At 37.5% G+C, this 27,863-nt stretch overlaps 1 protein-coding gene across 1 annotated transcript; it reads left to right on the forward strand.

The window, feature by feature from the left end:
- Positions 1 to 9,923: 9,923 nt before the first annotated feature.
- Positions 9,924 to 27,542, forward strand: TOMM70 (translocase of outer mitochondrial membrane 70). Its single transcript, XM_063305613.1, has 12 exons — positions 9,924 to 10,238; positions 15,229 to 15,402; positions 17,089 to 17,215; positions 17,438 to 17,547; positions 18,573 to 18,721; positions 20,894 to 21,101; positions 22,160 to 22,294; positions 22,601 to 22,708; positions 22,899 to 23,015; positions 23,251 to 23,348; positions 24,319 to 24,441; positions 25,847 to 27,542. The coding sequence occupies exons 1-12, from the start codon at positions 9,984 to 9,986 to the stop codon at positions 25,998 to 26,000; spliced, it is 1,758 nt and encodes a 585-aa protein (XP_063161683.1). The 5' UTR covers positions 9,924 to 9,983; the 3' UTR covers positions 26,001 to 27,542.
- Positions 27,543 to 27,863: the final 321 nt, after the last annotated feature.

A 27,863-nucleotide genomic window follows, 5' to 3' on the forward strand; every position in this document is an offset into this window, starting at 1 on the left:
ATGTTGCAGTGTAAAATTCATCTGTTAGGATTGCCATATGTCCCCTATTTTCTTTTATTTATTCCTTTTGCAAGAGATTCAGGCACCATTTAGTTCCTTAATGGGTATGCTCTGTCCTCTAACTGAGTTCCTTTGCTCTCTCCATTCAAGTATTTTTCTTCATTTTAGTCAGAGGCAGGAACCAGTGCCAACACATAAAAATCTTGGCTTTACCTATTATTTCCCTGGGTTAGCTTTCACTTTGGTATTATGATTCATTTAATGATTTGGTTCATTTTCATTATGAACCAAAAATAACTTATCCAGATAATTAGATGGTTAACTCTATCCTTTTAATATTTACTTTTAATGATATTCCTCTATCATTTTTCATCCACTCCTTGCTCATTCTGTTATTCCTTAGCACCATACTGGTCCGTACTTTGTGTCCATTGGGCTATTTGTATCTTGCCCTCTTTTTCCCCCTAAAAAAAAGTTTTATATATACACACACAAATCTCATTCGTTTCCAAGATTACTGATAATCTCTCTGTTGCTTGTATTACCTTTTTGACTATATAAACACGAGTAACCAAATAGAAATAGAATTATAGTGGTGGTGATGATGATACTAATTTCAAGTCAGGATGCTTTCCTTTGTGTAATCAAGCACATTGTATGCATTAATCTATTTTTGCAGAATCAGAAAAAAGTACTCCCATTCATTTAGAAATATTTGAATAGCAAGAGAAATCAACTACTCTATAATGAAGTCATATTCTGCTGGCTATTGTATCTACAGTACTACAGAGGGTCATGGTTGGCACAGAAAAGTGCTTATCTAGGACTATGCAAAAGTTCTCTGTTCTGCAAAGGGATGCAAAGCCCTAAAGGTGCTTGTCAGCCTTGAGAGCAATGGAGCTGATGCAGAAATGAAAAGGCACATTTCGGAAAAGTTGATGATGTCTTGCATTAACCAATATTATCCTGGCAAATACAAAAATAAACCCCATTTCACCACTCTACATGATTGTCCTGGAATTTATTTATTTATCAAATTTCTATAGCTGCCCATCTCCATACAAGACACTGGGCAGCTCACAAACAATTTTAAAAAACAGTATGAAAAGAGCAAACCAACACAAGTAAAAACAATCTAAAAACCATATAAAATCATAAAACAAAATTCATAGCTGAGGTAATCATCTCCATACATAAGTCAATATAGCCACTGCACCAGTTCTACCATACTTCTGGGTCTCCATGCTCATTAGCAAAACCATGTTTTTAAGGCCTTCTGAAAAGCCAGCAGGGTCATGGCTAATCTGATCTCCAGAGGAATTATGTTCCCCAGGGCAGGAGCCATGACAGAAAATGCTTTCTTCCTGGGCCCCACCAGATGACACTCCCTGGCAGATGGGACCCGGAGCATGACCCTCCTGCTGGACCTGACAGGACAGGTAGGTATGATTGGACAGGGGCAGGCCTTCAAATAGTCAGTCCATGCTGTGAAGAACTTTACAGGTCATCACCAGCAGCTTGAATTGCACCCAGAAAGACTGGCAACCAATGCAGCCGATGGAGCAGAGGAGTAACTTGCACCAATCAAGGGATGCACTACCTGCCTGCACAACCACATTTGCACCAGCTGAAGCATCCAAATGTTTTTCAATGGCAGCCCCATGTACAGGGCGTTACAATAATCCATATGAGAAATGATAAAGGTGTGAGTGACTATGAGCAGGGCCTCCTGGTCCTGGAATGGATGCAACTGGTGCACAGTAAGTAGTTGTGGAAAGACAGTTTCAGCCATGGCTACCACCTGTTCCTCGAACAAGACCCAAGAGTCAGGAAGGATCCCCAAATTTTGCACAGGGTCTGTTTGGAGGGGTGCAATCCCATCCAGAACAAGATATGGAAAGTCCCCAGAACCAGGGGGCCCTAACATCCAAAGCCATTCAATCTTGCTTGGGTTGAGGTGAAGTCAGTTGTTCCTCATCCAAACCCCCACAACCTCAACACAGAGATAGGACTTCCACAGCATCACTTAATTGGGCAGGGGTGGAAATGTAAAGTTGGCTATCATCAATGTACTGATACCTTGCCCTGTGCTATTGGATAACCTCAGCTTCATGTAGATGATAAACAGGAATGGAGAAAGTACCAGACCATGTAGCACTGCACAAAGCCCCAGAAGAAGGGAACCAGCACAGCACAGTGCTGCTGACTCCCAGCCCCTGGAGCTGATCCAGAAGGATACTATAGTTGATGGTATTGAAAGTCACCAAGAGATCAAAAGCAAGGATGGAGGCACTACCTCTTCCTGCCAGACATCATCCAAAAGAGTGACCAATGCTTTTTCAGTCCCATACCAATGCCCGAATCAACTGAAAGGGGTCCAGATAATTTATTTCCTCCAGGATCCCCATAAGCTGCTGTGTGACCATGTTCTCAGTAACCTAAAAAGGGAAGATTGGAGACTGGACAGAAACTGTCCAGAACTGTGTCTAGCAATGGCTTCTTGTGGAGGAGGTGAACCACTGCCTCCCCTTTTGGGGGAGATGGGCGGTGGCTAAATTTGAATAATAAATAAAATAAAATAAAATAAAAATTTCTTACCAAGCTTCTTACAGATCTTCTACTGGAGTGCAGTGTATACACAGTAGTTAAAGGAACATTACTAATTCCAGTCTTATCTTTCAGAAATAGTAGATGTACTTATTTTGTTGCCAGAAAATCATATGATTTGTAGGTTATATAAGAGCAAATTAGATTACCAAGTACAGTGGTAATATCTGCTCTTAACTGACTGAAATGCTCTGCTGTCCTAAAACCAACTTGGAAAAATATCAGAGATTCTTTATTGGTGACTGCAAGATCCCAGCAGAAACTGGATTCTCAGGTAGCCGGCTCAGGTCGACTCAGCCTTCCGAGGTCAGTAAAATGAGTACCCAGCTTGCTAGGGAAGGTGACAACTGGGGAAGGCAATAGCAAACCACCCCAATATAGTCTGCCAAAAAAACATCACAAAAGTGGCATACCCCCAAAGGGTCAGACATGACTCGGTGCATGGACAGGGGACCTTTCACTGCCAAGCCCTCAGTACCTCAGTAATGGCCACTGTTGATACCTTTTTCTGATACTTCAGTGGATGCTAATAAAATTGGATCTTCCATTTAAACAGTGTTTCAAACTATCACTCTGTTGGTGGCATTCTGAGGCTTTAAAAAAATCTAAGTGGCAGTTCCAAGTTGCTATGGTACTCATGGCAATATGAATTCTGCTTGCCACCAGCCATGTCTAAATAAATCTATCAAAAGATTGGGAGTAGCACTAATGTAGAACAGGTCTACTGGAGAATTTTACTGAAGCAAGGAAAAGTTCAAATCTGAAGCTGGCCATGCCTGTTATTGTTCATGCTGTAAGTATTTATACAACTTTTTAGTTTTATCAGTCTATACATAGTTTGTTTTCCTCACGTCAATCAAAAAGAATTTGTTTTATGGTACAGAGAATAATCAAAATAAAGGAACTAATCTTACTAAAAAAGCTAAACAAAGTCTCAACAGCTGTCTTGGAGACTTTCCAGCACCTAAAACCACCTTCAATGTTTTACTTGCTCCTACTATACCAATCACTAAACGGAATGATTATAACTGGGGTAAATGTAGATATATTCCCTGCTCCAAAATAAAGTTATGTTATTGATCTACTCAATTTTGCTATCTTCATACACCAACATCAAATCAGGAAATTAAAAAGCACATCAACAAGGAGAAACAGATTCTAACCAACAAAATGTATTTGAATGAGAAAGTACTTGAACAAAAAATATTCATTTTCAGATGCATAAAAGATTACTTCTAAATGGTTCTTGATTAACTGACGAATACTAACCGTATCCCTATTAAGTTTGCAGCATATGCTGCAATTAATGCCTCAAGAAATACAGGCTGTCCCTGCTCTTATTTAGTTTGTTATATTTATGTCCTGCCTTTCTTCCAGGAAGACGAGGTGCCGTATATAGTATTATCACCTTCAATTTTATTTGAGGCAGGTTAGGTTGAGAGACAGTGACTGCCCAAAAGTCACATAGTGAACGTAGCGGGTAACTGGAGATTTGAAACCGTGATTCCTCAGTCCTGGTTCAGCAGCTTTAACTACACTACCACACTGGCTTTCTCTTAAATATAAACACAGACTAGCATAGGTTTGCAAATAGGAATGAAATTAAAAGATACATCTATTTCATGATGTCTAAGCACAAGTATAGTTCTAATTCCAAAGCCACCTTAGTACAAGTCTATTGTCCAATGACATCACTGCTGATTTAATAATTCTGCTGATGCAGGCCTCCTATGATCTTGATCATATATGAGACATTTACCTGAATATTTCAACAACTCTTATCAATGAGGATGGCTTATAGGAAAGGAGACTTCAGAGAAAAGCACTTTAAGGGTAAGGAAATCTGATATATTTTGGTAGATAAGGAATTAAGAAATGTATAGGCAGATATTAATACGAGGATTGTGCTATAAGATTCTCATTCAAAACACAGAAACAAACTTCAGAACCCTACTGTTAAAACTTCCAGTCAATCACAATTCCTGAGCTTAAAAAATAAGAGGAAGTAGCAGATGAAGAATCCAAAGTAGGAGATAGTGGGCTGTAGCCAATGGTGGCTCCACAGTAGGGGAAAGCCCTTCTGTTTTGCGAGGTATTTTTGTCAGGGATTTGCTAAACAGAGGTATATCCGATGATGGTCCTTAGAATAGTGGTAGGAACATGTGGTCCTTCAGATGTTTGCTAAACTATAATTCCAGTAGTCCCAGCCAGCCTGGCCAATGGTGAGGGGTGATGGGAATTGTATTTCAGCAATATCTAGAAAGCCACAGATGCCCCCACTCCCCTGAACATGTGGGACTATTTAGTCATTACATTTTAATAGCTCAAGAAATTGTTTAAAATCAAATTCGTTATTCTGAAAAATAAAAAAAATATTAATCGCATGGTCAGATTTCCCAAATCTAATGCCTTCCCCTCTACAACTTCCAGAAAGGTCATATTGGATAAAAATGCATGGATTGTAGTCTCAGCACATTTAAAAGTCACGTTAGGGAAGGCTGGGCTGATAACAAAAGTGGTTAAGTCTATAGAGTTCCCAACTCTTTGGGGTCCAGGCTGTCAATTGTGCAAAAAGTAAGTTTTGGAGTTTCTTGCAGAAAATGGCCTTTGAGTGATACTCAGTGTCATCATGGTTATCTTTACTAGGTACTATTGTGAATTTATTTTCATATGTATTTCTTTCCTAATTTCATTTCAGACTGAATATTTCTAGATAGATTCATCCTATTATAAACTCCTGTGTCAGTATTAAGTGGTTTACCATAAGTAATGCTTATTAATCTATTTCCTTTACCTGCTTTTTATTATAATAGTAGTTGCTTATTTTAATATTTTTCTGGAATCATTTTGAAATGTTGCTTACTGTGTGAGATGGGCAGCTATATAAATTGAATAAAAAATAAAAAATAAATAAAAATTAAACCCTTCCATCCTAAGCTCAAAAACAATCTACCTGTTTTCTTAATCCATATGAGGAAAGACACCAAGAACAATGAATAGAGATCAATGAAGATTATGTGCAAATGGTGGTGGGGTAATATCTGAATTCTACTGAACACCTGCCTACCTGACAAAACCCCCGTGTGCTTCTTCTTACAAACAATGGAGAGGTCTACTAAGCAGGAGATATCCAGGCTAGAGTCTCAGGTAGGAAAGAAAAGAAATGCCTTTCTTTTAAAAAGTTGCCAATTGGAATAAATTACGTATGTAGTTTATGAAGAGATAAAAAGAGGCTTCTTTGGAAACAGGCACGTGCGTGCGCGCACACACACTCTTCTAGTTGCCCTTAAGATTTAGCGCTATTTCCTTTATGGCCATCTAGGATTATAGAACACATGAGGTTCTGGGAAATATTTTTCAGTTACATATCCCAATAAGTTGGGAGCAAACATCTTTCAATGATTACTTAGACTCAAATTTTAAATGCATGTTTACTCAGAATTTTGACCCACTGAACCCACAGTAAAGTTAGAGCTGATTACCATGGTAAATGTTTTTCAAATTGTTAACTTAATTCTCTCTACACTTACCTTTGTCGGGCCTATACCCCATCATTCCAGCTTTTTCACAACAGACATCTCGTGGGAGGGCAGACACATTTGAAAATTCAAATCTAACATGATTAAATAATTTTCTCAGGTCCAAACTGCAGGTAATGTAAAAAAGGGCAATAAGGCACTGAATGCTAAAAATGGGTAAACTTTTGTCATAAATGAGTAGATGAAATATGTATGAATTTCTAAGAAGGAATTAGATACTGAGGCAGAAAAATATAATGTGTTACATAATGTAGCAGGAAAAAACACAAATGAAGTAACTGAAGCACAATAAGTGGAAATAATAAGAAGTTACATTCAGTTAACAACTTTAACTAAAGTTGTTCCCTTGTTATGCTATTTTAATACAAAGCATTATTTTTTCATTTATATAAATTTCTGGATTTTAAAATACTAAATTTTAAAATATTTGCTGTTGAAGTATAACGAAGTTCAGCCATACTGTAATCTCCGAGAAAATTTAAACATGTGGCATTGTGCCACAGAACTTAGTATGTCCAGCAGACTTTTTTTTATGACCTGGCTTTTGAGACCTTCATTTCTATTTTAATAAAGCCATGTCAGAGGGCTAATTTTGCTTTAGATGAAAACCAATACTGGAGAGTTACAGAAAAAGACCACCTAAAGTCTTCCACAGCAGTACAAATAATCTTAATTATAATATTTATGGACTGTTCTCCATTAATTAACATCTGCAATTTTAGAAAATGAAAAATATCAATTTATTTTTATTGTTTTTTCTGAATGTTTAAAAAAGTCAATCTATAATCGTATAATCGTGTTGTAATCGTATCCAAATAGACAAAAAGAACAATCAACAAAATATATTAAAATTCAAAGTAAAAACCAGAAAAGGAAATAAAAAATTTTGTTTTTAGTTGCATTGTATGTAGGTTTTCTGATTAGAAGGGTCAATTTTAAAATAATATTCTAATCTCTCACCATTGTGTGGCTCTCTAATTCAGCCTTTCTCAACCTTTTGACCCTGGAGGAACCCTGGAGGAAGGCTTGAAATATTTTTCAGTCCTCAGGCAACCCTTGCACATTCAGGCTCAAATATACCGTAGTTACAAAATTATTATATTTGTTTCATGTGTAGGTCCGTATATATGCATTAACAGTGTTCTTAAACTAAACATAAAGAATGAAACTTTCCTCTTTAATGTGACGTTGCCCAAATTTGAAATAATATTTTAAATAAATCGTGATCTCCCAGGGAACCCCTAGTGACCTCTCGCAGAACCCCAGGGTTCCGTGGAACCCTGGTTGAGAAACCCTGCCATAAATTATTACATAATTACAGCATAGTGAAAAAAACATTAAACATGTACATCAGACCCTCCTTTTGAATTCCCCTTGCAAACTGGGTAATTGATTCAGATAGACTGATGGGACATTGAAGACAAAGATATCCTAACAGTTTTATCTATTTCATAACTAAGTATATATTGATAAATATTGTAGTTTATTGAATCCATAGCAACAATATATTTTGAACAGTTTTAAGAAAGAAAATTAGACCTTTTAGTTTTTTTTAACCAGATTCTTTAAATGTAAGCCTAGTGTTGGCTCTTATCTTGGAGAAATATTAGTTTATTCTAGTGAGACAGGATGTTCAGGAGTATCTTGCAATGATTCTGCAATCATTAAAGAAGACAAAATTGTTTGGATAAGTTTAGCCTAGCAAATCCCCTATTGCATGGGTTCTGCCCTGATAGCCGTGAAATGGCTGGACTTTGCACGCTCAGAAAATGGATAAGGAACTTCTGAAACCTAAAAGAAAGGGAAAAAAGCAGCCTGAGTTCTTTATAGCAATAAAAGATTCAGGTAAACTGGATGAACAGAATATGATGGCTCCTAGAGGCTGTTTGTAGAAGCAAGCTCTAATTTGAAATCAGTAATTGCAGAACGTTATGGATCTACATCTATCTTTAGCCTTTATTTGTAAACATTTAAAAAATAATGCAAATCATTAATAATTTTGACTCCTTTAATATCATTTAAGGAGACAAAACCTATATATGCTTTCAGCTGTGTAATTTACACCCATGGTAAACATAGTATCTATCTTGTTTTTTGTTAAAAAAAATGATTCTTCTTCTTCTTCTTCTCAGGAGAGTTTCACAGATGTTTATGCTATGGCAAATTTTTCTCTTCCACCATTAAAACCACCAGGAAAGCCACCATCAGTGTTTAGTATGCACCTACCACCAATGAAACTATCAGGCAGGCAAGTACCAGCATCTTCAACTACCACAGCTGCTCCCTTGTATCAGAGTAGAGGCTCAAGCAAACATATATCATCTTCTATACCAGTGACAAATCCAATTTTTCTCCCTCAAGTGAATATTTCAGGAAAAAAAATGGGAAGAAAATACAACGTACTCCCTCCATTGACAGCCACAGTCAAACAAATAGAAGCAACACAGGAAGCAATTTATTTGCAGGTGAGCAACATTCAGGCAGGTTCATTTTAAAATAGCCACCGATGCATTATATTTGGGTGAATAGGCTAAGCAATATTTCATCAACAGCAAAATATTCATCTTATATGCCTTTGCCAAGGGGAAAAAAAGAGAACAGAGAAAAGAAAAAAACTTGTTTATGGCAAATTTAAACATAGATTTACTTAGGCTTAGACTATGCAATACGGAAGGTACAACATCAGTGGAAAAAAACCTAGGGTGTCTGACTGGGCAAAAAGTTTTCTGCATTCAGCTTTCCTTTACCAGACTCCTCCAGGAGAGTCAGAACAAAACTCCCAAAATGCCAAGCCATGAGCACCAATTTTACAGTCCTAAAAGAGTTGGGAATCCTGTACATTTAGAGGACACCAGGTTGGGGAAGACTGGCATAACATGTCTTCAAATAAATAAGCATAAAACAGGGCAGAGCTTGTTATTGTGAACTCTGTCTCCCTTCCACAACTGCATATGAAGTTAAATAATTATTCTGTAATGAAATTACATACTTACATGCCCATCATGCTAATCCCTTTTAGGGTAAACGCTTTTATGCAAAACACAGAAAAGGAGTTAAGAAATAGTAAGCTAAATAAATTAAAGACAAGAGATAAGATAAATAAATTTAAATTTAGTTAAGCCAGTCCATACATGAATTCATAACAATGTCTTTTGTTCTTTATAAACTATTCACCCCTCCTTTTTGAGTATCTCATCAACTCCATCCAACAGGACTTCCTCCATCTTTCCTTACCTCTTGACCCAACTCTTCCTTCACATAATTCTTTTGAAATTCTGCCTTCGGTCATTCTTTCCGTGACCAAACCTCCTTCCACAGGTAAAGTGCTCTGGCCCCGATCAGCAGCACTTTACTCTGAATTTACATTCATTCAGCACATATTCGTTCTTGTTTTCCTACACATACTTCTTCTGGCTGCATACAAATGTATTACGTCTTGACTTACTCAACTCTCGCTTCCATATAACTAAGTGGACAGAAGCACGCTCTTACTGCTTTTCTCTTCAAATTTGGTGATCCTGTGTATGGGCATGTTACCCTGTTAAGATATTAAAACTTCAGAGCCCTTTGCGTAACTCAACGAACGAGCTCGCCGTGCTACCCAACATCTTGTTCCACTAACAACCGCCCCGCGTTCCTTTTCAGTCCAACCCACGACCGCGCCGATTATTTTCCGCCAGCAGGTGGCCCTGCAGCGTAGGGCTTGATAACGGTAGCAGGCCGCGGGCGGAAGTTTTTCCAGACCGCCTTTCCCGTTATGCCCCTGGTTTCCGTTGACTGCTTTCTCTCCTGGGCTGCTTCTCCGCCGCCACTGAAAGTGCGAGGCGAGCGGGAGACATGGCCGCCTCGAAGCCCGTGGAGGCCGCCACAGGTGGGACGGGCTCGGGGATCCCGCGCTGGCAGCTGGCTTTGGTAGTCGGGGTGCCGCTGATCGGGGTCGGAGCAATTTATTTGTGGAACCGGCGGAGGCGTGGGACGCGGGCCGGTGGCAAAGGCACCAGCGAGAGGAAGACTCCCGAGGGGAGGGCCAGCCCGGCCCTCCCCGACCCTTCAGGGGGTGGTCATCCCGATGGCCCCGGCGGCGACGAGATGGTGAGAGGGGCGATGGGCAAAACCCGCTCCGAGGTGGGACGGGGCGCGAGGAAGCACGGGAGGCCGCTTCAGCGAGCGTTCGGGCTGCGGCGCCGAGCAAGCCACGTGCTTGGGGGGCAGGGCTCGGCTCGAGTTCGGGGTTCCAAGGGCTTGAACAGAAGGCGGATCGGGTTCCAAGGTCCCTTTTCGAACGGTGCTTGTGGGGAGGTTCCTGCGAAAGAGAGGAAGGGTTGGGCCACGTGACTTCTTGGCAGCGACCGGATTATCGGTAGTGTAGTTGTGGTTAGTCTTCTCTGTGTTGTTTACTGGAAAACAGCATTTGAATTCGTCATGTTTTAAGCGCTGAAAAATGAAATTGTTGAAGAATCCTGAAAATAATATACAGTATAGCCTTCATGGGCAAAAGGCCACTAACCTTATTCTCTGTGTTTTCTTGTCGTTTTGTAAAGCTTTCCAAGTTAGTGACCGACACTATGTGTTGTGGTAGTGAATTCCGTAGTTTAACTGTGCTGTGTGAAATACTTCATTTTTTCCGCCCTCTTGAATATCTTAACTGGTGGCACTGAGTTCTAACATTGTTTGAGAAAAGGTATTTTTCATTATCCACTTCTTAGACATATTTTTTCATGTTTCTTTTTTTCTTTCTAAGATTAAAGAGTTTCTGATATAATCTTTTGTTTAGGAGTTTTACTCCAGGCTCTTTTGGTTCTCATTTTTTATATCCTTTTTAAAAAAAATATTAATTTGTAGTTAGAACAATGTATTATATTCCAGATATGGGTGCATCATACACTTTTATGGGATGTTATGATACTGTTGTTTTTTTTGTGAAAATTGCTTTCTCTACCTGATCACCTATTAGATGTTTTCATAGATCTGTGTATCAACCTGAACTCTTGCATTCCTTTCCCAATGGCATACTGTTTTCTCATACTGTTTCAGTGTATATGTTAGAGAAGTCTTCTGTCAGACAAATATGCAACTGAATTCACCTAGAAATGTTTTTGGGGAACTCAAAGGCACTGTATAAATTTTTATGTACTTAAGCTGAATGGTATTGTTTTGTTTATATCTGCCAGGTCTCAAGACTCTGGGCAATTTACATTAATTACAAACAACACAAGCATTTAAATAAATGTCCATAGTAGGAATTAAAATATTTATCACTGTAAAACAATATAAACATCAAGACAATAATCAAGCCAGGTATCCTATATCTCACAACAGGCCTTCTAGAATTTAGTTTTCAGAGGTTTCTGGAAGGCCAGGGCAGTGGAGGGCCAACCTAATTTCTAAGAGGAGACTGTTCCTTAAAATAGGTACTACCACTGAGAAGCAGTGTCTATGAGCCTCCACCCTTGCTGAAATAAGGAATCACAACAGTTTCTCCCTGGATGTAAGTGTTGATTCGGGTTAGAGGAGGTGGTCCTGCAAGTATCTCAGTGTCAAGCCATGTAGGACTGTATAGATAACAGTGTATATTTTGAATTGCACATAGCAGCTAATAGGAAGCCAGTGCAGAACCTGGAGTTCCAGATGTAATATGCTCACAGTGGTGATTTGTAGCTAGCAGCAAGGCTGCTACATTCCACATTCCACACTAAATGAAGCTTCTAAAAGAAGCTGTTCTGAAGTTCCCTTGCTCCAGGTTGAGCTATAAACTGGTGCACCAACTGGAGTTTTGCTCCTTGTTGCACCTTACCGGACCATCCTGCAATAGCCATAAGTCTAGCAGGCTACCAAGTTGTGGACCTGCTCCTTCAGGATCAGTGCTGTATCTTGAAGAGACAATACCAGAGTAGTCAGAGCACCTTGATCAATAAACCTCAACTTTGTCTTGCTGTGATTCTTCTTCAGCCTATTTTACCACATTCAGATCCTGATACCTCCAGATACTTGGAGAAAACATTGATAGCATCTCCTGCCTAACCTGTGGTGATGATACATAGCTGGATATCATCAGCATACTGATGATAGTACACCCTACATTAATGAATGATTTTTCTCAGTAGTTTTGTATAAATACTACAAAGCAGGGAGGAAAGCACTGAGCCCTGCAGCACCCCCTCAAGGGACTGATAGGCTAATTTCTCTACCACCACCAACCACTCTAGTAGGTGGTCTGGAAGGATATCATGGTTGATGATAAAGGCCACTGAAAGGTCTAAAAAGAAGGGAGGGGTGCACTACTCCCACATAAGTCCCAACAACAGTGATTCATGACCAATGCTCTGTCCTGTGTCCAGGCTTGAATCTAACTTTAGGCTTCCTCTAGAGTGCTTCGTAGTTGCTCAGTGATTATGGTCTCAGTAACCTTCCCCATAAAAGGACAGTTCAGGCAGGGTGATGGATTAACTGAAAGCAAGGAAGGACTTTTAAGGATGGAGTATACCACAATCTTTTTGAAAAATACAAGTAGCATTATCTCCCAAAGCAAGGCACTAAAAATCTCCTGGAGTCCACCTTTTATACACTACAAAGTTGCTAGGAGAGGCATGGATTCAAACTACAAGTGACTGAGGACATATCAATGTGCACCCTATTCACTTTCTTGGAGTCCAGCTGCCCAAATGAATTCCAGATAACATGGTGAGATGCTGCCCCAGTCACTGCATTGGACTCCATCCATGAAAAGTCAAGAGATTAGAGAATCTGAATGACTTTATTGGCAAAGAACTGTGAAACTGATTATAGTAGCCTGTCACGAACTCTATTTGAAGCTCCCTACCCAAAACAAGGCTATTGGCACTTCACTCTTCTTTATTGCCATGATGTAGGTTTGAACTTAAGTAAAACCTGTGTATGGTCTGGTTTGCTTTTTGTCTTTGTCTGCTAGCACTCTGAACTCTAGCATTGCTTCCATCATTTCATATTCTAGAGTTCAGTAAATCAAGGAGTCATTCCGGATTAGTGCATAGAGAGAGGCTTCTCAGGAGCAATTTTGTCAAGAGCCTGGATTACTTTCTGATGCCACCAGGCAATCAAGCATTCCACAGAACTACTTGTAGGATCACTGGAAATCTCCCCAAACACTGCTGCCGTTCATCTAGATCCGTGAAATACCTTGGACTGTTCTCATTGACCTCTTTACACTGTAGAGGTCACAGATGGCAGTCATTTGGACAAGGGAATGAACTCACTATGGCAAAGGACTAACTGTAATGCCCTCCATATCAAAATCACTGTACAGCTGCTCCAAGGCAAAAGCAAAGTCCAAAGTGTTTGCCAATATATATTGGAATGGAGATTACCTGGGACAGGTCCATGGTCACAATGACAGCCATTAAATCTCAAGCCCTTCCCAACCCAGTCACCAAAGCATGGAAGTTGAAATTACCAAACACCAAGGGGTGAGGAGTCTCCACACCAGCCTAGAAACAGCTTGAGAAACTCAAGAAAGGATCATTCTAGGCAGCAGGGTGGCTGCAACAGTAGCAGGATCTCTAGTTTGTCCCTCTGATCCAACTTAAAATATAGGCATTCATATTCTGCCACTTGGAGGCAGAGATCCTGGTCACAAGTATGGTATCTTTGAGGATCAGTGTTACTCCATGGCTCTAGTGTCAAGGCTGTTGAAGGACCTAAAAGCCAGTTGGACAAATGTCTGAAAGGACAATATTTCTACCCTCACACAGGTTTTGACAATGCATGCCAGGTCTGCTTGTTTGTCTACCACCAAATCATGAATTAATGGGTTTTTACTATTTATGAATGTGGTTTTACCCATTGGAAGCTTAAAATTGGGAACTATAGTGATCTTACCATCAGAATCCAGGCCATCAAACCATTTTCTTCCTAAATTTAAAAGAAAAAATTGATTGTGACAGTGCTATATCAAATGTACTATCAAGGATCACTAGAAGAACTCTTTAATAATCCAGGAAATAGGTTTCTTCTAGCTAGCACCTATAGGAATTGTGTCATATAGTATTGAGATTCATCTTTAAAGAGGTTTAATTTAAAAGAAATTTGAAAAAGCCTGTCTCTTGCAGTAGTAAGTTTTCCAGGTTGTGACCCTGTCATCAAAACAGCACTATCCACAAAGAGAAAAGTATCAATAGACTTAGAAGATCTGTAAGATTTACAGAAATAGTTCTAAAGAGAAGAATTCAATATCAATATTCAGATTCCTATAAATAACAGCATAGTTTAATAGCCAAGATTCTCTGTCCTTGTTAACAATTATCTCATTTTCCAGTATATGCTGAAGGATGCTAGTAGAGTTCAAAATTTCTTTAATTTGCTGGCAGGTATACAAAAGATTTGGAGGGGAAGGAAGAGATTTCTGTGCTCCAAACTAAATGAAAGTATGATAGAACTCTTCCATTCCCAACTTTCTGATATGCTTAAAAGAGAAATGGGAAGATATGGAGAAGGTGAATGGTTGAACAGTAGAATTGCTGTTGATTTCCTACTTAAACAGCTTTCTGCCAAAGGATTGCTGGAGAGCGGAACCCAGAACTTTGTCTGATTTGCTGGAAATTTTAGAGGAGAGAAAAAGCAGGGAAAATGGAATTGAGGGAAGAAAAGGGGGTTGGTTTTTTTTTCTTTGCAACAGCTATCATTCTTCATATTTTTTGTAAATCTCTCAAACACCATAGCAAACACAAAAAGCTGAATAAACACTTGTTGCTTATCTATTTTTGCAAAGTGAGAGGCTAATGGCCATTTTTTTCCACATAGATACTTGCCTCTGGTAGGCAGAAGAATGACTTTTTTATTTTTAATAAAGTGTAGATCATAAATTTATCTGCTGGAATTACCGGAAACGGCCTTTGGAAAATTCTATTGCTAATGTTTGCTGTTCTTAAATTCTGCTTGTACATAGAAGAAATATATGTAGTACCTCTGCTGTTTTGATGCTAAACTTTACAAATCACTCTTGAGAGTTTAAACTTTTAACCAAAGTTTAGTTAAAAACCAAACTGGCTTTTTTTATTTTCACTTGGAAGAATCAATACAACTGGTAAATGTTTTTCCCCCCCTCCAGAGTCCTCTTGATAAAGCACAGGCTGCAAAGAACAAAGGCAACAAATACTTTAAAGCTGGGAAATATGAGCAAGCTATTCAATGCTATACCGAAGCCATCAGTTTATGTCCCTCTGAAAAAAATGGTGACCTTTCTACGTTTTATCAGAACCGAGCTGCGGCATATGAACAACTGGTATGAATCTATCTAATTTATATTTAAGTTCATTTGCAAGTTAAATATAGTTTTCACCTGTTTTATTGTACAATCAGAAGCCACATTGCACACAGTGCTGCCTATTGCAAAATATATAATGTATCAAGTTGCCTAGATGTTAAAAACGGAAGCTGAAATTCTCTTGGTTTTAAAGATGGCACCAGACCTTGGAGTGCTTGCAGACATAAAAATGTCTCAACTCTCATTTTGTATTTTCCTGCTGCTTAAATATTCATTTCTATATTTCTTGGCAATATATTGCACAGACTATATTTACTAATATTTATTCAAGTTATCCCATACTTTTTATTCTTGGGAACGCCCAGTGCAACTAACAGTTTTTAAAATACAGAATAAAAAATCAAATCATAAATTAACAACAATTAGACATCTGATAAAAAGAATAGGATCAAAAACTTTTGTGGAAGTACACTCAACAACTTGGGAGCAAGTAAAAAATCCTTCCAGCTGCTAGAAGAGTTGTGAAGACCTGGATCAGGGAAATTGCCAGTACTTCTTTGAGAAAGGGTGCAAATCCCCTTAGAATAACAGTACTACTAAAATTGCTATTCTGGTTAACAGTAGATGTCCAACTAGTGGTGATGACCTACAGAATCCTGTATGATATATATTTCACGAGGCTCTACCTTGCCAAAGCTGAATCTGCCCATCTGGTGAGAGTATCATGAGAAGGCCTGCTTAGAATCCCCAGTCTCCATCATGTGAATTGAGCAGGTGGCAGACCTTCTCTGTTATGGCCCTCTGCTTTGGAAGTTCTTGCCTCCAGAGATCTGAGCAGCCCCTTTCCTCCTGTTATTTTGTAAATCTTTTGAAACAACACTATGTGACCATACTTTTAGCCAGGACTTAATGTTTCTCATAGCCATCTAGAGGGGATCTATTAACAACTGAAAAGTATTTGATGGCCAACAAAGGTGTTTTGGTAGTTTTAAGAAAGTGAAACTGGTGTGAAAGTAAAGGAAAAAAGAGAAATTGATTGCTTATCTGAAAAGTGATCTTTTCGTTTTTGTGGGTCTTCTCACTAGATAGGATTACAGTTAAAATTAATGATTGAGGAATTAGTATAACATACCTAACTTTAATAAGACTAACGGAATTCTCATTGGAACTGTTCTCTGATAACTTATAATTTGCATATATTTCAAAAGGTTTTGAGAGAGTCTTTCAAGCAGCTGTATCCTATAACAACTTTTTTCTGATTATTTTAATATATATTTCCTTTCTTTTCTTGCAGTTTTTTGATTTCCCCTTTTTTACTGACATTCTAGCTCCTGGAGATTTAGTTCCATAATGCAATTTTGAAAATGAATATTTTCTATGCTGCATTCCATAAAAAATTATTTCAGACACTTCACTGATGTTTCAGTAATGAAACTATATAGTAAGTAATTATGATTACAATCGTGGATTATATTTACATTGGTTGCACTGAAAACCATGGGATTTACTTTTGAATAAACATGCAGCAGTTGGAACTGTTAGGTTGATTACTTAAATATCCGGGACAAAAGATTATTTCATGTTGAAAACTAAAATAAAACAGAATAGTTATGCTAAAAGTATTAGAAATCTGTAGCAGTACTATCCTATGTTTTTTGTTTGAGCGAATAGGCTATCTTTAATTAGCTATTTCTGTATCTACAGCAAAAATGGAAAGAAGTGGCCCAGGACTGCACAAAGGCAGTTGAACTTAATCCCAGATATGTGAAAGCACTTTTTAGGCGTGCAAAAGCACACGAGAAACTAGACAACAAAAAAGAATGTTTAGAAGGTGGGTATTCTGTACATTAAAATATATCTTTGAGATCTTAGAAACATAAAAATTGTTTCAGCGTTAAATAAAGTCTGTTCTTCAGACATGATGTGGAGAGGGTGATTTTAGAATAAAGTTTATATATGCTACATCCTCAGTGGGATGTAATATATTTGGTAGAAGTTCCCTATGTAGCATTTCAAGAACTAATGAATTAGTAGCTTGTCTTTGTATTTCCAGATGTTACTGCAGTTTGCATTTTAGAAGGCTTTCAAAATCAGCAAAGCATGTTGCTAGCTGATAAAGTTCTTAAACTTCTTGGGAAAGAAAAAGCCAAAGAGAAATACAAGGTATGATTTGATATCTATAATAAATGGTAAAGTGTTAGCCTTCTTAAATGGTTACAGGAATATAGCTGTGCTGGTAAAGTTGCAAGGATATTTAAAATGCAATTCTTTGTTCAGTAATGTTAACTTAACAAAATGTCATAGGATTCATTTAAGCAAATTGGAGTGTTGTGTTTAACTCACTTATAGGAAGAATTGTAAGGAATCTTGTTTTGGTGATGTAATGGAAGTCACTAAAATAACACCCAGGTCTTAAAGTGCAGCTTGTAGATCTCAAATAGCTAATTTGAGTTTCTTTTAACTACTGTTGCCTTCATGAAGGCAAGGAAGGCAGGTGGCTGCCACAGCACCAGGAAGACTCTGTCAGATATACAGGAGAGTTATCATTTCAACAGAAGTATCTCATTTAAAATAAATCAAAAGTTTAGAGTACCTAAATCACTACACCAGAAGTAGTAAATTTGAAATTCTCCATGTATATGGAGCTTTGTGGGAGGAAAAAACAAAAGACTTATTGATGATCTGGAGCTTACCACAATAGCAGGAGGAATGGAAGAAAAATAGAAGAGGGCTAAATGGAAAGATGTTATTATTCCAGTTATATATACTTAAGGTTATTTATAGTAGGCTCTTGGGTCTAAAGAGTTACCGTCAAATGAAATAGCAAGTAATGCATGTTAAAACAAGTTTATGAACCAGAAAAATACCTGCTAATGTAAGAGTCAGTCAGTATACCAATATTGCAAAAAAGAGGACCTTTTACCGGGATCTAAATAATAACAGAAAGATCTCCATTGGATGAATATTCTTGAGAATGGGTCTCTTTAACACTCAGGAGATAGAATCTTGGCTCTGAGAAGATCAGACAGAATGAAAATGCTCATATTGGAAGAAAGGCTTAGGCTGTTTAGAGATTTTTTAAAAAAAAGCCCTGTTGGCTACATTTAAGCTAAATTTTGGACATAATTAGATAGTTTATCTTTGGCTGGCTTGCCATTTTCAAATCATCAGTGTTTATCTCCTTGCAGAACCGGGAACCCTTGATGCCTTCACCACAGTTTATCAAATCTTACTTCAGCTCTTTCACAGATGATATTATATCTCAGCCTCTTCTAAGGGGAGAAAAATCTGATGAAGATAAAGATAAAGAAGGAGAGGCCTCCATAATAAAAGAAAAGTAAGTGACTGAAAGTTAGACAAGTGAATAAACAGCTATGCTTCCAATACACATTGTAGCATCTGATAAATATAACACATTAATTTTGTTACCATGTATTGTGAAAAAGAAATGAGCTAATGTAAGCACTCAGGTAGTAAGAGCTTCCACCCATTGTGAGAGGCAGCTTATTTTTAGCTTATGGTGGCCACATTTAATAACAGAATGCTGAAAAGTCATTCTGTGGGGAATAGGTGATTTTCAGTGGGGTGGAGAGAGCACGGCAATACCAAAGGAGATAGCTGTTGAAGACCGAGATGAAATTCCCTAAACACTGGAAAATAGAATCATAGAACTATAGAATTGTGCATTTTGAAAGGACCACAAAGAACTTCTACTCCACCCTTCGGTGATGTGCAAGAAAACCAATTAAACCACTGAAAAGCCAGAGCTGGGAAACCCAAAGCCTCTGTAGATAAAAGTTTTTGCATAGTAGTTATTATCAGGATGCTTTTTCTTATGTTTAAACAAAATCTCAGTAACCTGTATCCATTATTTTGGGCCCAGTCTCTATAAAATCATTTGTAAGGAGAATATCAAACTTACTGAGGAAGAAGGTGAGTCTACCTTGAAAATAAAAGGAAACAATTTCACTAAACAAGATCAGCCTTCAAGGAACAGTGCAGTTAATCATTCCCCACTTCGCCATTGCAGTGGCAAACTAAAACAGTCTAATGAAGTAGGGTAAGAGAAGAATGGATTGATGGGGAAATGTTTTGAACTATAGATATTTTATGACACTGCATTAACCTTTTTTGTTTATATATTTTGTATTGGTGGAACATAAGAAAAAGATGGATTTCCATGAAGATTTTAAAAATGAGAAAAAGGAAAGTGATATGATACGTAGGAGGGTATATATTTATAGTTACATATTTATAGTTAGCCTTCAGTGTATCAGTTTGTATAGTTATTGGAATGTGTACAGCAGGATATTGTAAATATTTTAGGTCTGAATTGGAGATAGAGATAAACGTTATGAAGAGTTAAGTAGACCTTTGGAATTATTCTAACAGCGGGAGGCTACACAGTCTTCTATGCAGTCTGCTGTTACTTCAAGGACATACCAGGATAGTTAGGAGTGGGGAGGAGAAAATTCAGGAATGATAAGGAGCCTAGAATGAAGAAGAAGGTGAGTGGAAACAAGAATGGAAAAACCCATTCCTTAGTTCCCCCTCACAAATTTTGCAGGATTGTACACTTTTGGCCATTCACTTCAGTTAAAATTTCATGCACGATTTGGAAATAGCCATAACTCAGTAGTGTAGCGTGTGGTTCTACCTGTAGTTGGCTTGTTCGGTCTGTGGCAAGAAACCCCTAGCTGAAATTCTGGGCAGTTCATACCAGAATATGCAGTACTAAGAACAATGGACTATTTGTTTGATTTGATATAAGGTAGCTTTTTGTATTGGTGATTTAAATATGCCAGTGTGGACATAGTGCTCCTGGTAATTTTATCTGCATTGAATCATAGATACATTTGCTCACACCACAGTCTCAATTGGCCTTAATAATTATTAACGCTGAGGTTTGGGGGTGGAGTTTGTTTTTGTTGTTTTAAACCAACTGGTGTTTGTAAAATGTTTCGGGCCATAATATTTTTGATCCCTTGTCTCTTGCTGGGGCTTATGGGAGTTGTGAATCCAAAATATGTGGATTGTCAGATTGTTCCTGCTATAGGAGATTTCTGAAGTAAAAAAATAGGAATAAACATAATACTTTGCTTTCTAATAAGAGTTTTGAGTATTCTGATACTTGAATGAAAATTTGTTTTAAAAAGGAAATGAGAGAATGCCTGAAACCTAGTTTCAGAAAAAAATATCAAATGCAGAAAACAGTTCAGCTTGCTTAGTTTTGCTTAAGGTAAAAATATTTTTCTCTATAAATGGCAAATAGTAAATATGTACAAACAGAAGGGTTTGTACACGTTTAGAACTGCTTGGTGCAACATGGTTTTAGATATGAATTGGGAATTACTGGAATCTTGCTAGTCCAATATCATTGCAGAGGAAATATAGAGAGAATTTTCTTCTATCTAGGTGGTTTTTCACAAATACCTTGTATATGGTTTGGATTAGAACTACAGAAGCATTTTTCTTGCATATTAATAACTGCTTTGCATATTGCTTTCAGCTGTGGCTATTTAAAGGCAAAGAAATATATGGAAGAAGAAAACTATGACAAAATAATTAGTGAGTGTACTAAAGAAATTGAAGCTAAAGGAAAATATATGGCAGAAGCCTTGCTGTTAAGAGCTACATTCTATTTACTTATTGGTAATGCAAATGCTGCCAAACCTGATTTGAATCAGGTTATTGGTATGGAAGATGCAAATGTAAAGGTGAGTGTTTTGTGGATATTACAGAGCATTTCATAGTGGTGATAGAGTGACATTCCAGAAGTGAAGTGATTCTGTTATTGTCTTGGTATCCCCAGCTGTATTTCCTGTGGTTTTCAGGGGGGTCAATTTTTTAAGGCAAATGCAAAGTTTGTAAAAAACCCTCCCCTCTCTAGTGGAAGTGTTCTGAGGACAACCCAGTAATCCTGATAATTGTGGGCAGTCACTGAGAGTATTCTGTGGTGGCCTGAAATATATTTAAGCTTTCTATCTTCCACTTTGCCCGTGTAGCTGCCTGTTTTCACATAAGAGTCTAACAGGATTAACCGATTGCTACCAATATTCTCTGCTGTAGAATTTAGAATGTAGTGTTTATTGCTCATTGTTTGTTGTAGGAAACAGTCAATTCTAAACTATTCTGTTTCTCAAATGTTGCTTTTGATAAAACTCTTGTAGTCACTTTTTTCCTGGCTTGGAAATGATGCTGTTTGCGGTATCGTCCCTTTTTGCTGCCTCTCCATAGAGGTCCAGCAACTGCTGATGACCCTTGACTGTAATAAAATCTGTCAGTTTGAGTCCACTGCTAATGTGCTTTCTGTAATTATTGGTTTCTAAAAAACCCTCCCCTCTCTAGTGGAAGTGTTCTGAGGACAACCCAGTAATCCTGATAATTGTGGGCAGTCACTGAGAGTATTCTGTGATGGGCTGAAATATATTTAAGCTTTCTACCTTCCACTTTGCCTGTAAAGACGTGCTTTAATTCTTATGAGCATCTGTTAGTTTTTATTGGAGGGATAGTAGCAATTAAGGGCATAGAAGTTCTGTGAATTAGGGATGATACCATTTTGGGTGGTAATGTGCATAAGTCTCCAGCATAGTGTGCAAGCCATTTTGTGACAGGGAAGAAAAAGTCCTAAAGCAGAGGCTTAAAATTTCAACTGAGCTGCCAGTGCAGAGAGTTTTTAAATCTGAAAATAAACTATCAGAGATATTATTGTAATAAAACTGAAAAATCTACCTAGGAAAAGAAATGCATAAACAGTCTTAATTCTTCTTGACAGCTTCGTGCTAATGCCCTCATCAAACGAGGAAGTATGTATATGCAGCAGCAACAGCCTTTGCTCTCTACTCAAGACTTTAATATGGCTGCTGATATTGATCCTCAGAATGCAGATGTTTATCATCATAGAGGACAGGTAGGCATTATTCTACCGTCATAATTTTTTTCTCCAAAAAAAGATGTTTCACTGTTTGGATAATTAAAAGAAAAAAATAGTAATGGATAGAAAATATTAAATGGTGACTGTTTACTGAATTATGCATGTGCATTGAAGTGATAATTCTACATTCAGCAGTACCCTGGTAAACATCCGCCAGGGCTCTGAAGAATTCATCCATGTGTAATACATGTTGAGTCGGTCTGTTTTTACTGGTAACTGTATTGCAGCAGTGATTTTACTTTCATTAAATAGAATTATGCTGAAGGTTTTTGTTGTTTTCAGCTAAAAATTTTGCTTGACCATGTTGAAGAAGCTGTAGATGATTTTGATGAATGTATCCGTTTGCGCCCAGATTCTGCCTTGGCACAGGCACAGAAATGTTTTGCTTTGGTGAGTATTTGAAAGTTTATTAGGCTTTATCGTAACATAGTCTCACAAGCACTTGGCAAAATAATGTCTCATTTGTAGCAAGTTTAGAAGTTACACTTACAAACACATTGGCTGTTACCTGGAAGTGAGAATGTAGGATTTCTACTAAGGCTGTATTTTTCTTTTAAACTCAGTAACTCCTTTCTTGCAGTACCGTCAAGCCTACAATGGAAATAATACTTTGCAAGTACAAGCAGCAATGAAAGGTTTTGAGGATGTTATTAAAAAATTTCTAAGGTGTGCTGAAGGCTATGCATTGTATGCCCAGGTATACAATTTCTTTATTCACTTGTTAAAAAATCTCATGTGTTCTCATAAACCAGCTCAGTACCCAGTATTCTTGTAAGAAATGTTACATGCATAACACAGCAGCAGATCATGCAAACATATATCAGTGCTAATTACTGAAGAACTACATTAAGAGAACATCGACTAGGCCTGTTGTAAAACACTCGTTTTCACGGATGAGCTATGCTGGTATTCATTATTGTCTCTCCATGCAGGCACTAACAGACCAACAACAGTTTGGCAAAGCTGATGATATGTATGATAAATGTATTGATCTTGAGCCAGATAATGCTACTACCTATGTTCATAAGGGGTAACTAATATATTTATTTTATTTTAATATTAAATTTATATATAATTAGGTAATTTTTAATTATACAGTAGCGCTTCCTAAGACAGTAAACGTAGTAATAATAGTACGGAATAATACATTGCTTGGTGTTTCATAATAAAACTTCATTGGTAACACAGCTGGATTTTAGCCCTAAATACTATTACTGTGGATCACAGTGTCCAGTCTGAAATTGCTGATTTAACTGTCAAATGTGGAAGTTGAAAAGTTTAAATTGTTCTAAGTTTCTGTTTGTCAGTTGCTTAATCACTAAATGGATTAATGAGATGCCAGACCTTTCATGTTATATTTTTTCTCTCAAACACAATGACACCATCAGCTTGAATTTAGAGTGCCAGTTTGGTAGATCTGTATGCAGTGACAGAAAAGATCCAGTACTTCAAACACCTTCCTTAGTAGAAAATTACTAGAACATTTGGGATGTTTTAGTTGAAAGAAAGGGTGACTAGGGGAATGTGATTGAGGTGTACAAAATCATGGCATGAAGAAAAGTGAATGGGGAGAAATTTCTTCTCTCATTTTCAAAACATTATGACAAGGGGTTATCCAGTGAAGCTGTACAGAAGGAGATTTAGATCAGACAGAGCACGTCTTTATGTAGCTCTGTGAAACTCATCACTGCAAGAGGTGGTGATAGCCACTTATTGGGTGGGTTTAAAAGGAAAATGGATAAATTCATGGAGGGCAAATCTGTTATCAATTCAGTGGTTATTTTGGGTAAGCATGCCTCTGAATGCCAGTAGCTGCAAAACTGTAGCAGAAAAGGGATACATCTAGATTTTTCTTTACGGGCACCTAAAAAGCATCTGGTTGACTATTGTGGAAATGGGTCCAGGCCTGATTCAGCAGGACTATTTTTATGTTTGTCATTTTCATACTCATGAGTTGTAGGCTGAACATTCACCATTGATCTCTAATGATTTTTTTCCAGTTTACTTCAACTTCAGTGGAAGCAGGATTTAGATAAAGGTTTGGAACTTATAAGCAAAGCTATTGAAATTGATAACAAATGTGACTTTGCATATGAAACTATGGGGACAATTGAAGTGCAAAGGTAAGTATATTGTTTTAGGTTTAGCATCTAAAATTCTGAATTACTGTTGGAAACAACATACTATAAATTGTTCTCACTAGCTATAGAATTGACGTATTAGATTGTGGAGTCCTTGGTGCTCTCTGAGCCTTGTTGTTTTCTTGCAGACGTTTCATTGCCAGACTAGGCAACATCTTCAGTGCAAAGAGGGAGTGGCCCTTGCTCTCAGTTTATATACCATGGCTTGCCCTGCTTGTGTTGGTAGGGGTATTGTTCTCTCCTTGGGAATTCTTTGATTGGGCTGTTTGCTGCCTGGTGGATTGCCTGAGTTAATCATTCCTTGATTAGGGTGTATTGTGCTGTTTGATGGTTCATCTGGTGTTAATCCTAGTGTTGATTTTTGCATATCTGGGTGTTGATTGCTGGCAAGGGAGTGTACTGGTCTTTTGGCTTTTCTATTGTCTCTTTTGAATGGTATATAAATGTTGTTTACCTCTATGTGTCTGTTGATGGCTGCTTTGTCTGAGTGCCAGGCTTCCAGGAATTCTCTGGTGTTTTTGGATTTGGCTTGGTTTAGGATGCTCAGTTTCCCAGCTGAAACTATGGTTGAGTGTCCATGTGTTGTGAGATTAAGGAGTTCTCATTGTCTCTTCTGACTGCTAGTTGGTGTTCATGCATGCTCTTTGCTAGTCTTCTGCTTCTCTGTCCTACATAGTGGCTGTTAAAGTCTTTGCATTGTATGTTGTAAATAACTTCTGTTTTTTCTTCTTCGGCTTGGGTCTTCTGGGTTGCTTAATATGTTTTGAAGAGTTTTAGTTGGGTTATGTGCTATGGTGATGCCATGTGGTTGTAACAGTCTGTTGGTGGTTTCTGAGATGTTTCTGAAGTATGGCAGTGTTATCCTTTTCATAGTTTCCATTGGTTGGAAAACTGAGCAAGGCCCACTCCCTCTTTGCACTGAAGATGTTGCCTAGTCTGGCAATAAAATGTCTGTAAGAAAACAAGGCTCAGAGAGCACCAAGGATTCCAGAGTTAACTCTGAGCTACAAATATTTGCTTCGATGTATTAATTTATATGTTTAGTTCAGACATAATTGGATGTTAGTTAAAAGGAACTTTTTTGTGATTATATGGTACAATAATCTAATTATCCCATTACTCTGAATTTATTTTAAAGATAAAAATTTTCTTTTTTTCATAGTCTTTCCTTAGATCAGAACTGCCTAACATTTGAGCTATTTTTCAAAGCTTGGAGGTGGCCCTTGCAGCCATTTCCAAAATTAATAGTTTTTATAATGTCCTATCAAACCTTATATTGGCTATAGATTATTTTTAAACTTTAAAGGTATATGACTGGGCTTCCGCTTGTTGCCATATCAGTCTTTGCTTCTTTCTTTATAATACATTTTTTTTCCCACTATTGTAGGGGCAATCTGGATAAAGCCATTGAAATGTTCAACAAAGCTATTAACCTAGCCAAATCAGAAATGGAAATGGCTCACCTCTATTCACTCTGTGATGCTGCTTATGCCCAGACAGAAGTTGCTAAGAAATATGGATTGAAGCCACCAACACTGTAAAAAAAAAAAAGAATAAGAGGAAATGATCTTTTAAAGAGTAAAGCTGCCCACTTCAACCTAGTCCTGAAGACACTGTTGCAGTGTGTTGAATGGAGGATGTTTTTTTTTCTGTTTGTGCTGTTGTAATTCTGTTAAATGTTTAGGTGTTGTGGGAATGGCTATTAAAGAAAGGAAGCAATTTCCCCCCTTGACCCCAACCCCCCCATCAAATAATTGTTAGAGGAAAATTAAAAAGAAAATTGCAAGGGGATCCAAAATTATTTTGGCCATGCAAATAAAAATCTTTTTGACTTTTTTAGGGTAGTTGTTGTGAATGACTGGTTCTATATACAAGAGTGTTTTACCACATGATGTTCTGTTGATTTTAACAGTAGTGCTGTGTATTTTTTATATAGAAGAACCTTTTTCATTTTAGTTTTGGGGAAACGAAACAAAAAATGTGAATTGTTTAAAGGGGAAGATTTTATGGCAATAGTGACTGAAGCTTTTTTTGTTTCCAAAGGAAGATCCCATATACAAACATTTCCTTATTTCCCTTTGGTTTCTGTTTCATATGGGGCAGTGGCTAAACTGGTTTTCAGGATGCTGCTCTCAAAATAGTTTAGAGAACTTCTGCAAAGGCTTTAGAGTTCATTCACCGTCACATGAGGGTGTTCTGCGTCCCAAAAGCAAATTGTCTTTATTTGAGCATCCTCAGAAAGAATTTAATTATTAGTTTTTCAGAACAATAGCTAAATTGCATAGTCACTGCCTAAGAGACTGGTCAGAATAATATGATAAATTTGCTGTTTTATACAAGTAAGAGTTTAGAGCCTTGGAATGAAGCTTGGTTCAAAGGGTCTGATTTGGAAACTATAGTTATTCTTTCAGGAAACAATATTTTCTTGTATTGATACTACACAGTTTGTAGTTCTGTTTAAAAAGTCTTCCTATTAGGGTACTTAGAAAATTAAATATTCTGTTACTAGTTGTTCCACTGTTGTTTGAATATACAATCTATAATTGTTGTAGTGCTATTTCAATTTATCTGAAATGCATTGTACAGCACATTTGAGTATACCTATATTGGAACTTCTTTTTGCCTCCAGTGCTAAAGAAATAAAACCCTATTTACATGTCTTCCCCTAAAATTGTCTTTTTCGCTTACTAAAAGATGATGTATCAGCTGGGAATGATTGAGCAGAATCTAATAATAATGCTCAATGTTCAGGTTAGAATTTCAGTAGTTTTTTTTTTTAAATAAAAAGCAATGCAATGAAACTTCGTTTCCCGTATTTCCATTTCCCCGCTGACTGCATCATATTTTTCAAAGGGGTTTTTATTTGCATGGCTCTGTATACAGGAACTTCTCTCCTAAAAGCAATGAAGAATTAAGCATGTGTGATCTATACTAGCATTCCAAATTATCAGAATTTTGCCTGTTGTTCAGATATTTGAAGCTGCACTGAAAGAATGCCTATGATGGTTTTTTTTTTTTTTTTTTTTTGTAAATGACATACATGTAAAGTCACCAAATAAATACTACATTCAAATATCTTTATACATACCTGGTCTAGGGTGTTGGTTGGAAATTGTCAGTAATTGGGTAAAAAGAATGTACTTGAAGCTGTTGCAGAAATGAAATTAATGAAACTTCTAAAATTTCTGTTTATTTTCTTTGCTGAAATTTGGGGAGAAAATCCATTCCACATTAGGGATATACAGAATTCTTCAGCCTTGCAATACTCCAGTTGTGAGTGTTTTAAGCCTAAAATAAAATACAATTTTCTTCAGAGTGTGAAACAAAACTGGGATGTTTGAAAAGTCATAATTTTCAGTATTCTGGATGTTCTAACATTGCAACTAGGCTGTTGGTTTGTGACC

Source organism: Candoia aspera, chromosome 5, assembly GCF_035149785.1.
Source record: "Candoia aspera isolate rCanAsp1 chromosome 5, rCanAsp1.hap2, whole genome shotgun sequence".
In the NCBI taxonomy this organism is placed as follows: Eukaryota; Metazoa; Chordata; class Lepidosauria; order Squamata; family Boidae; genus Candoia; species Candoia aspera.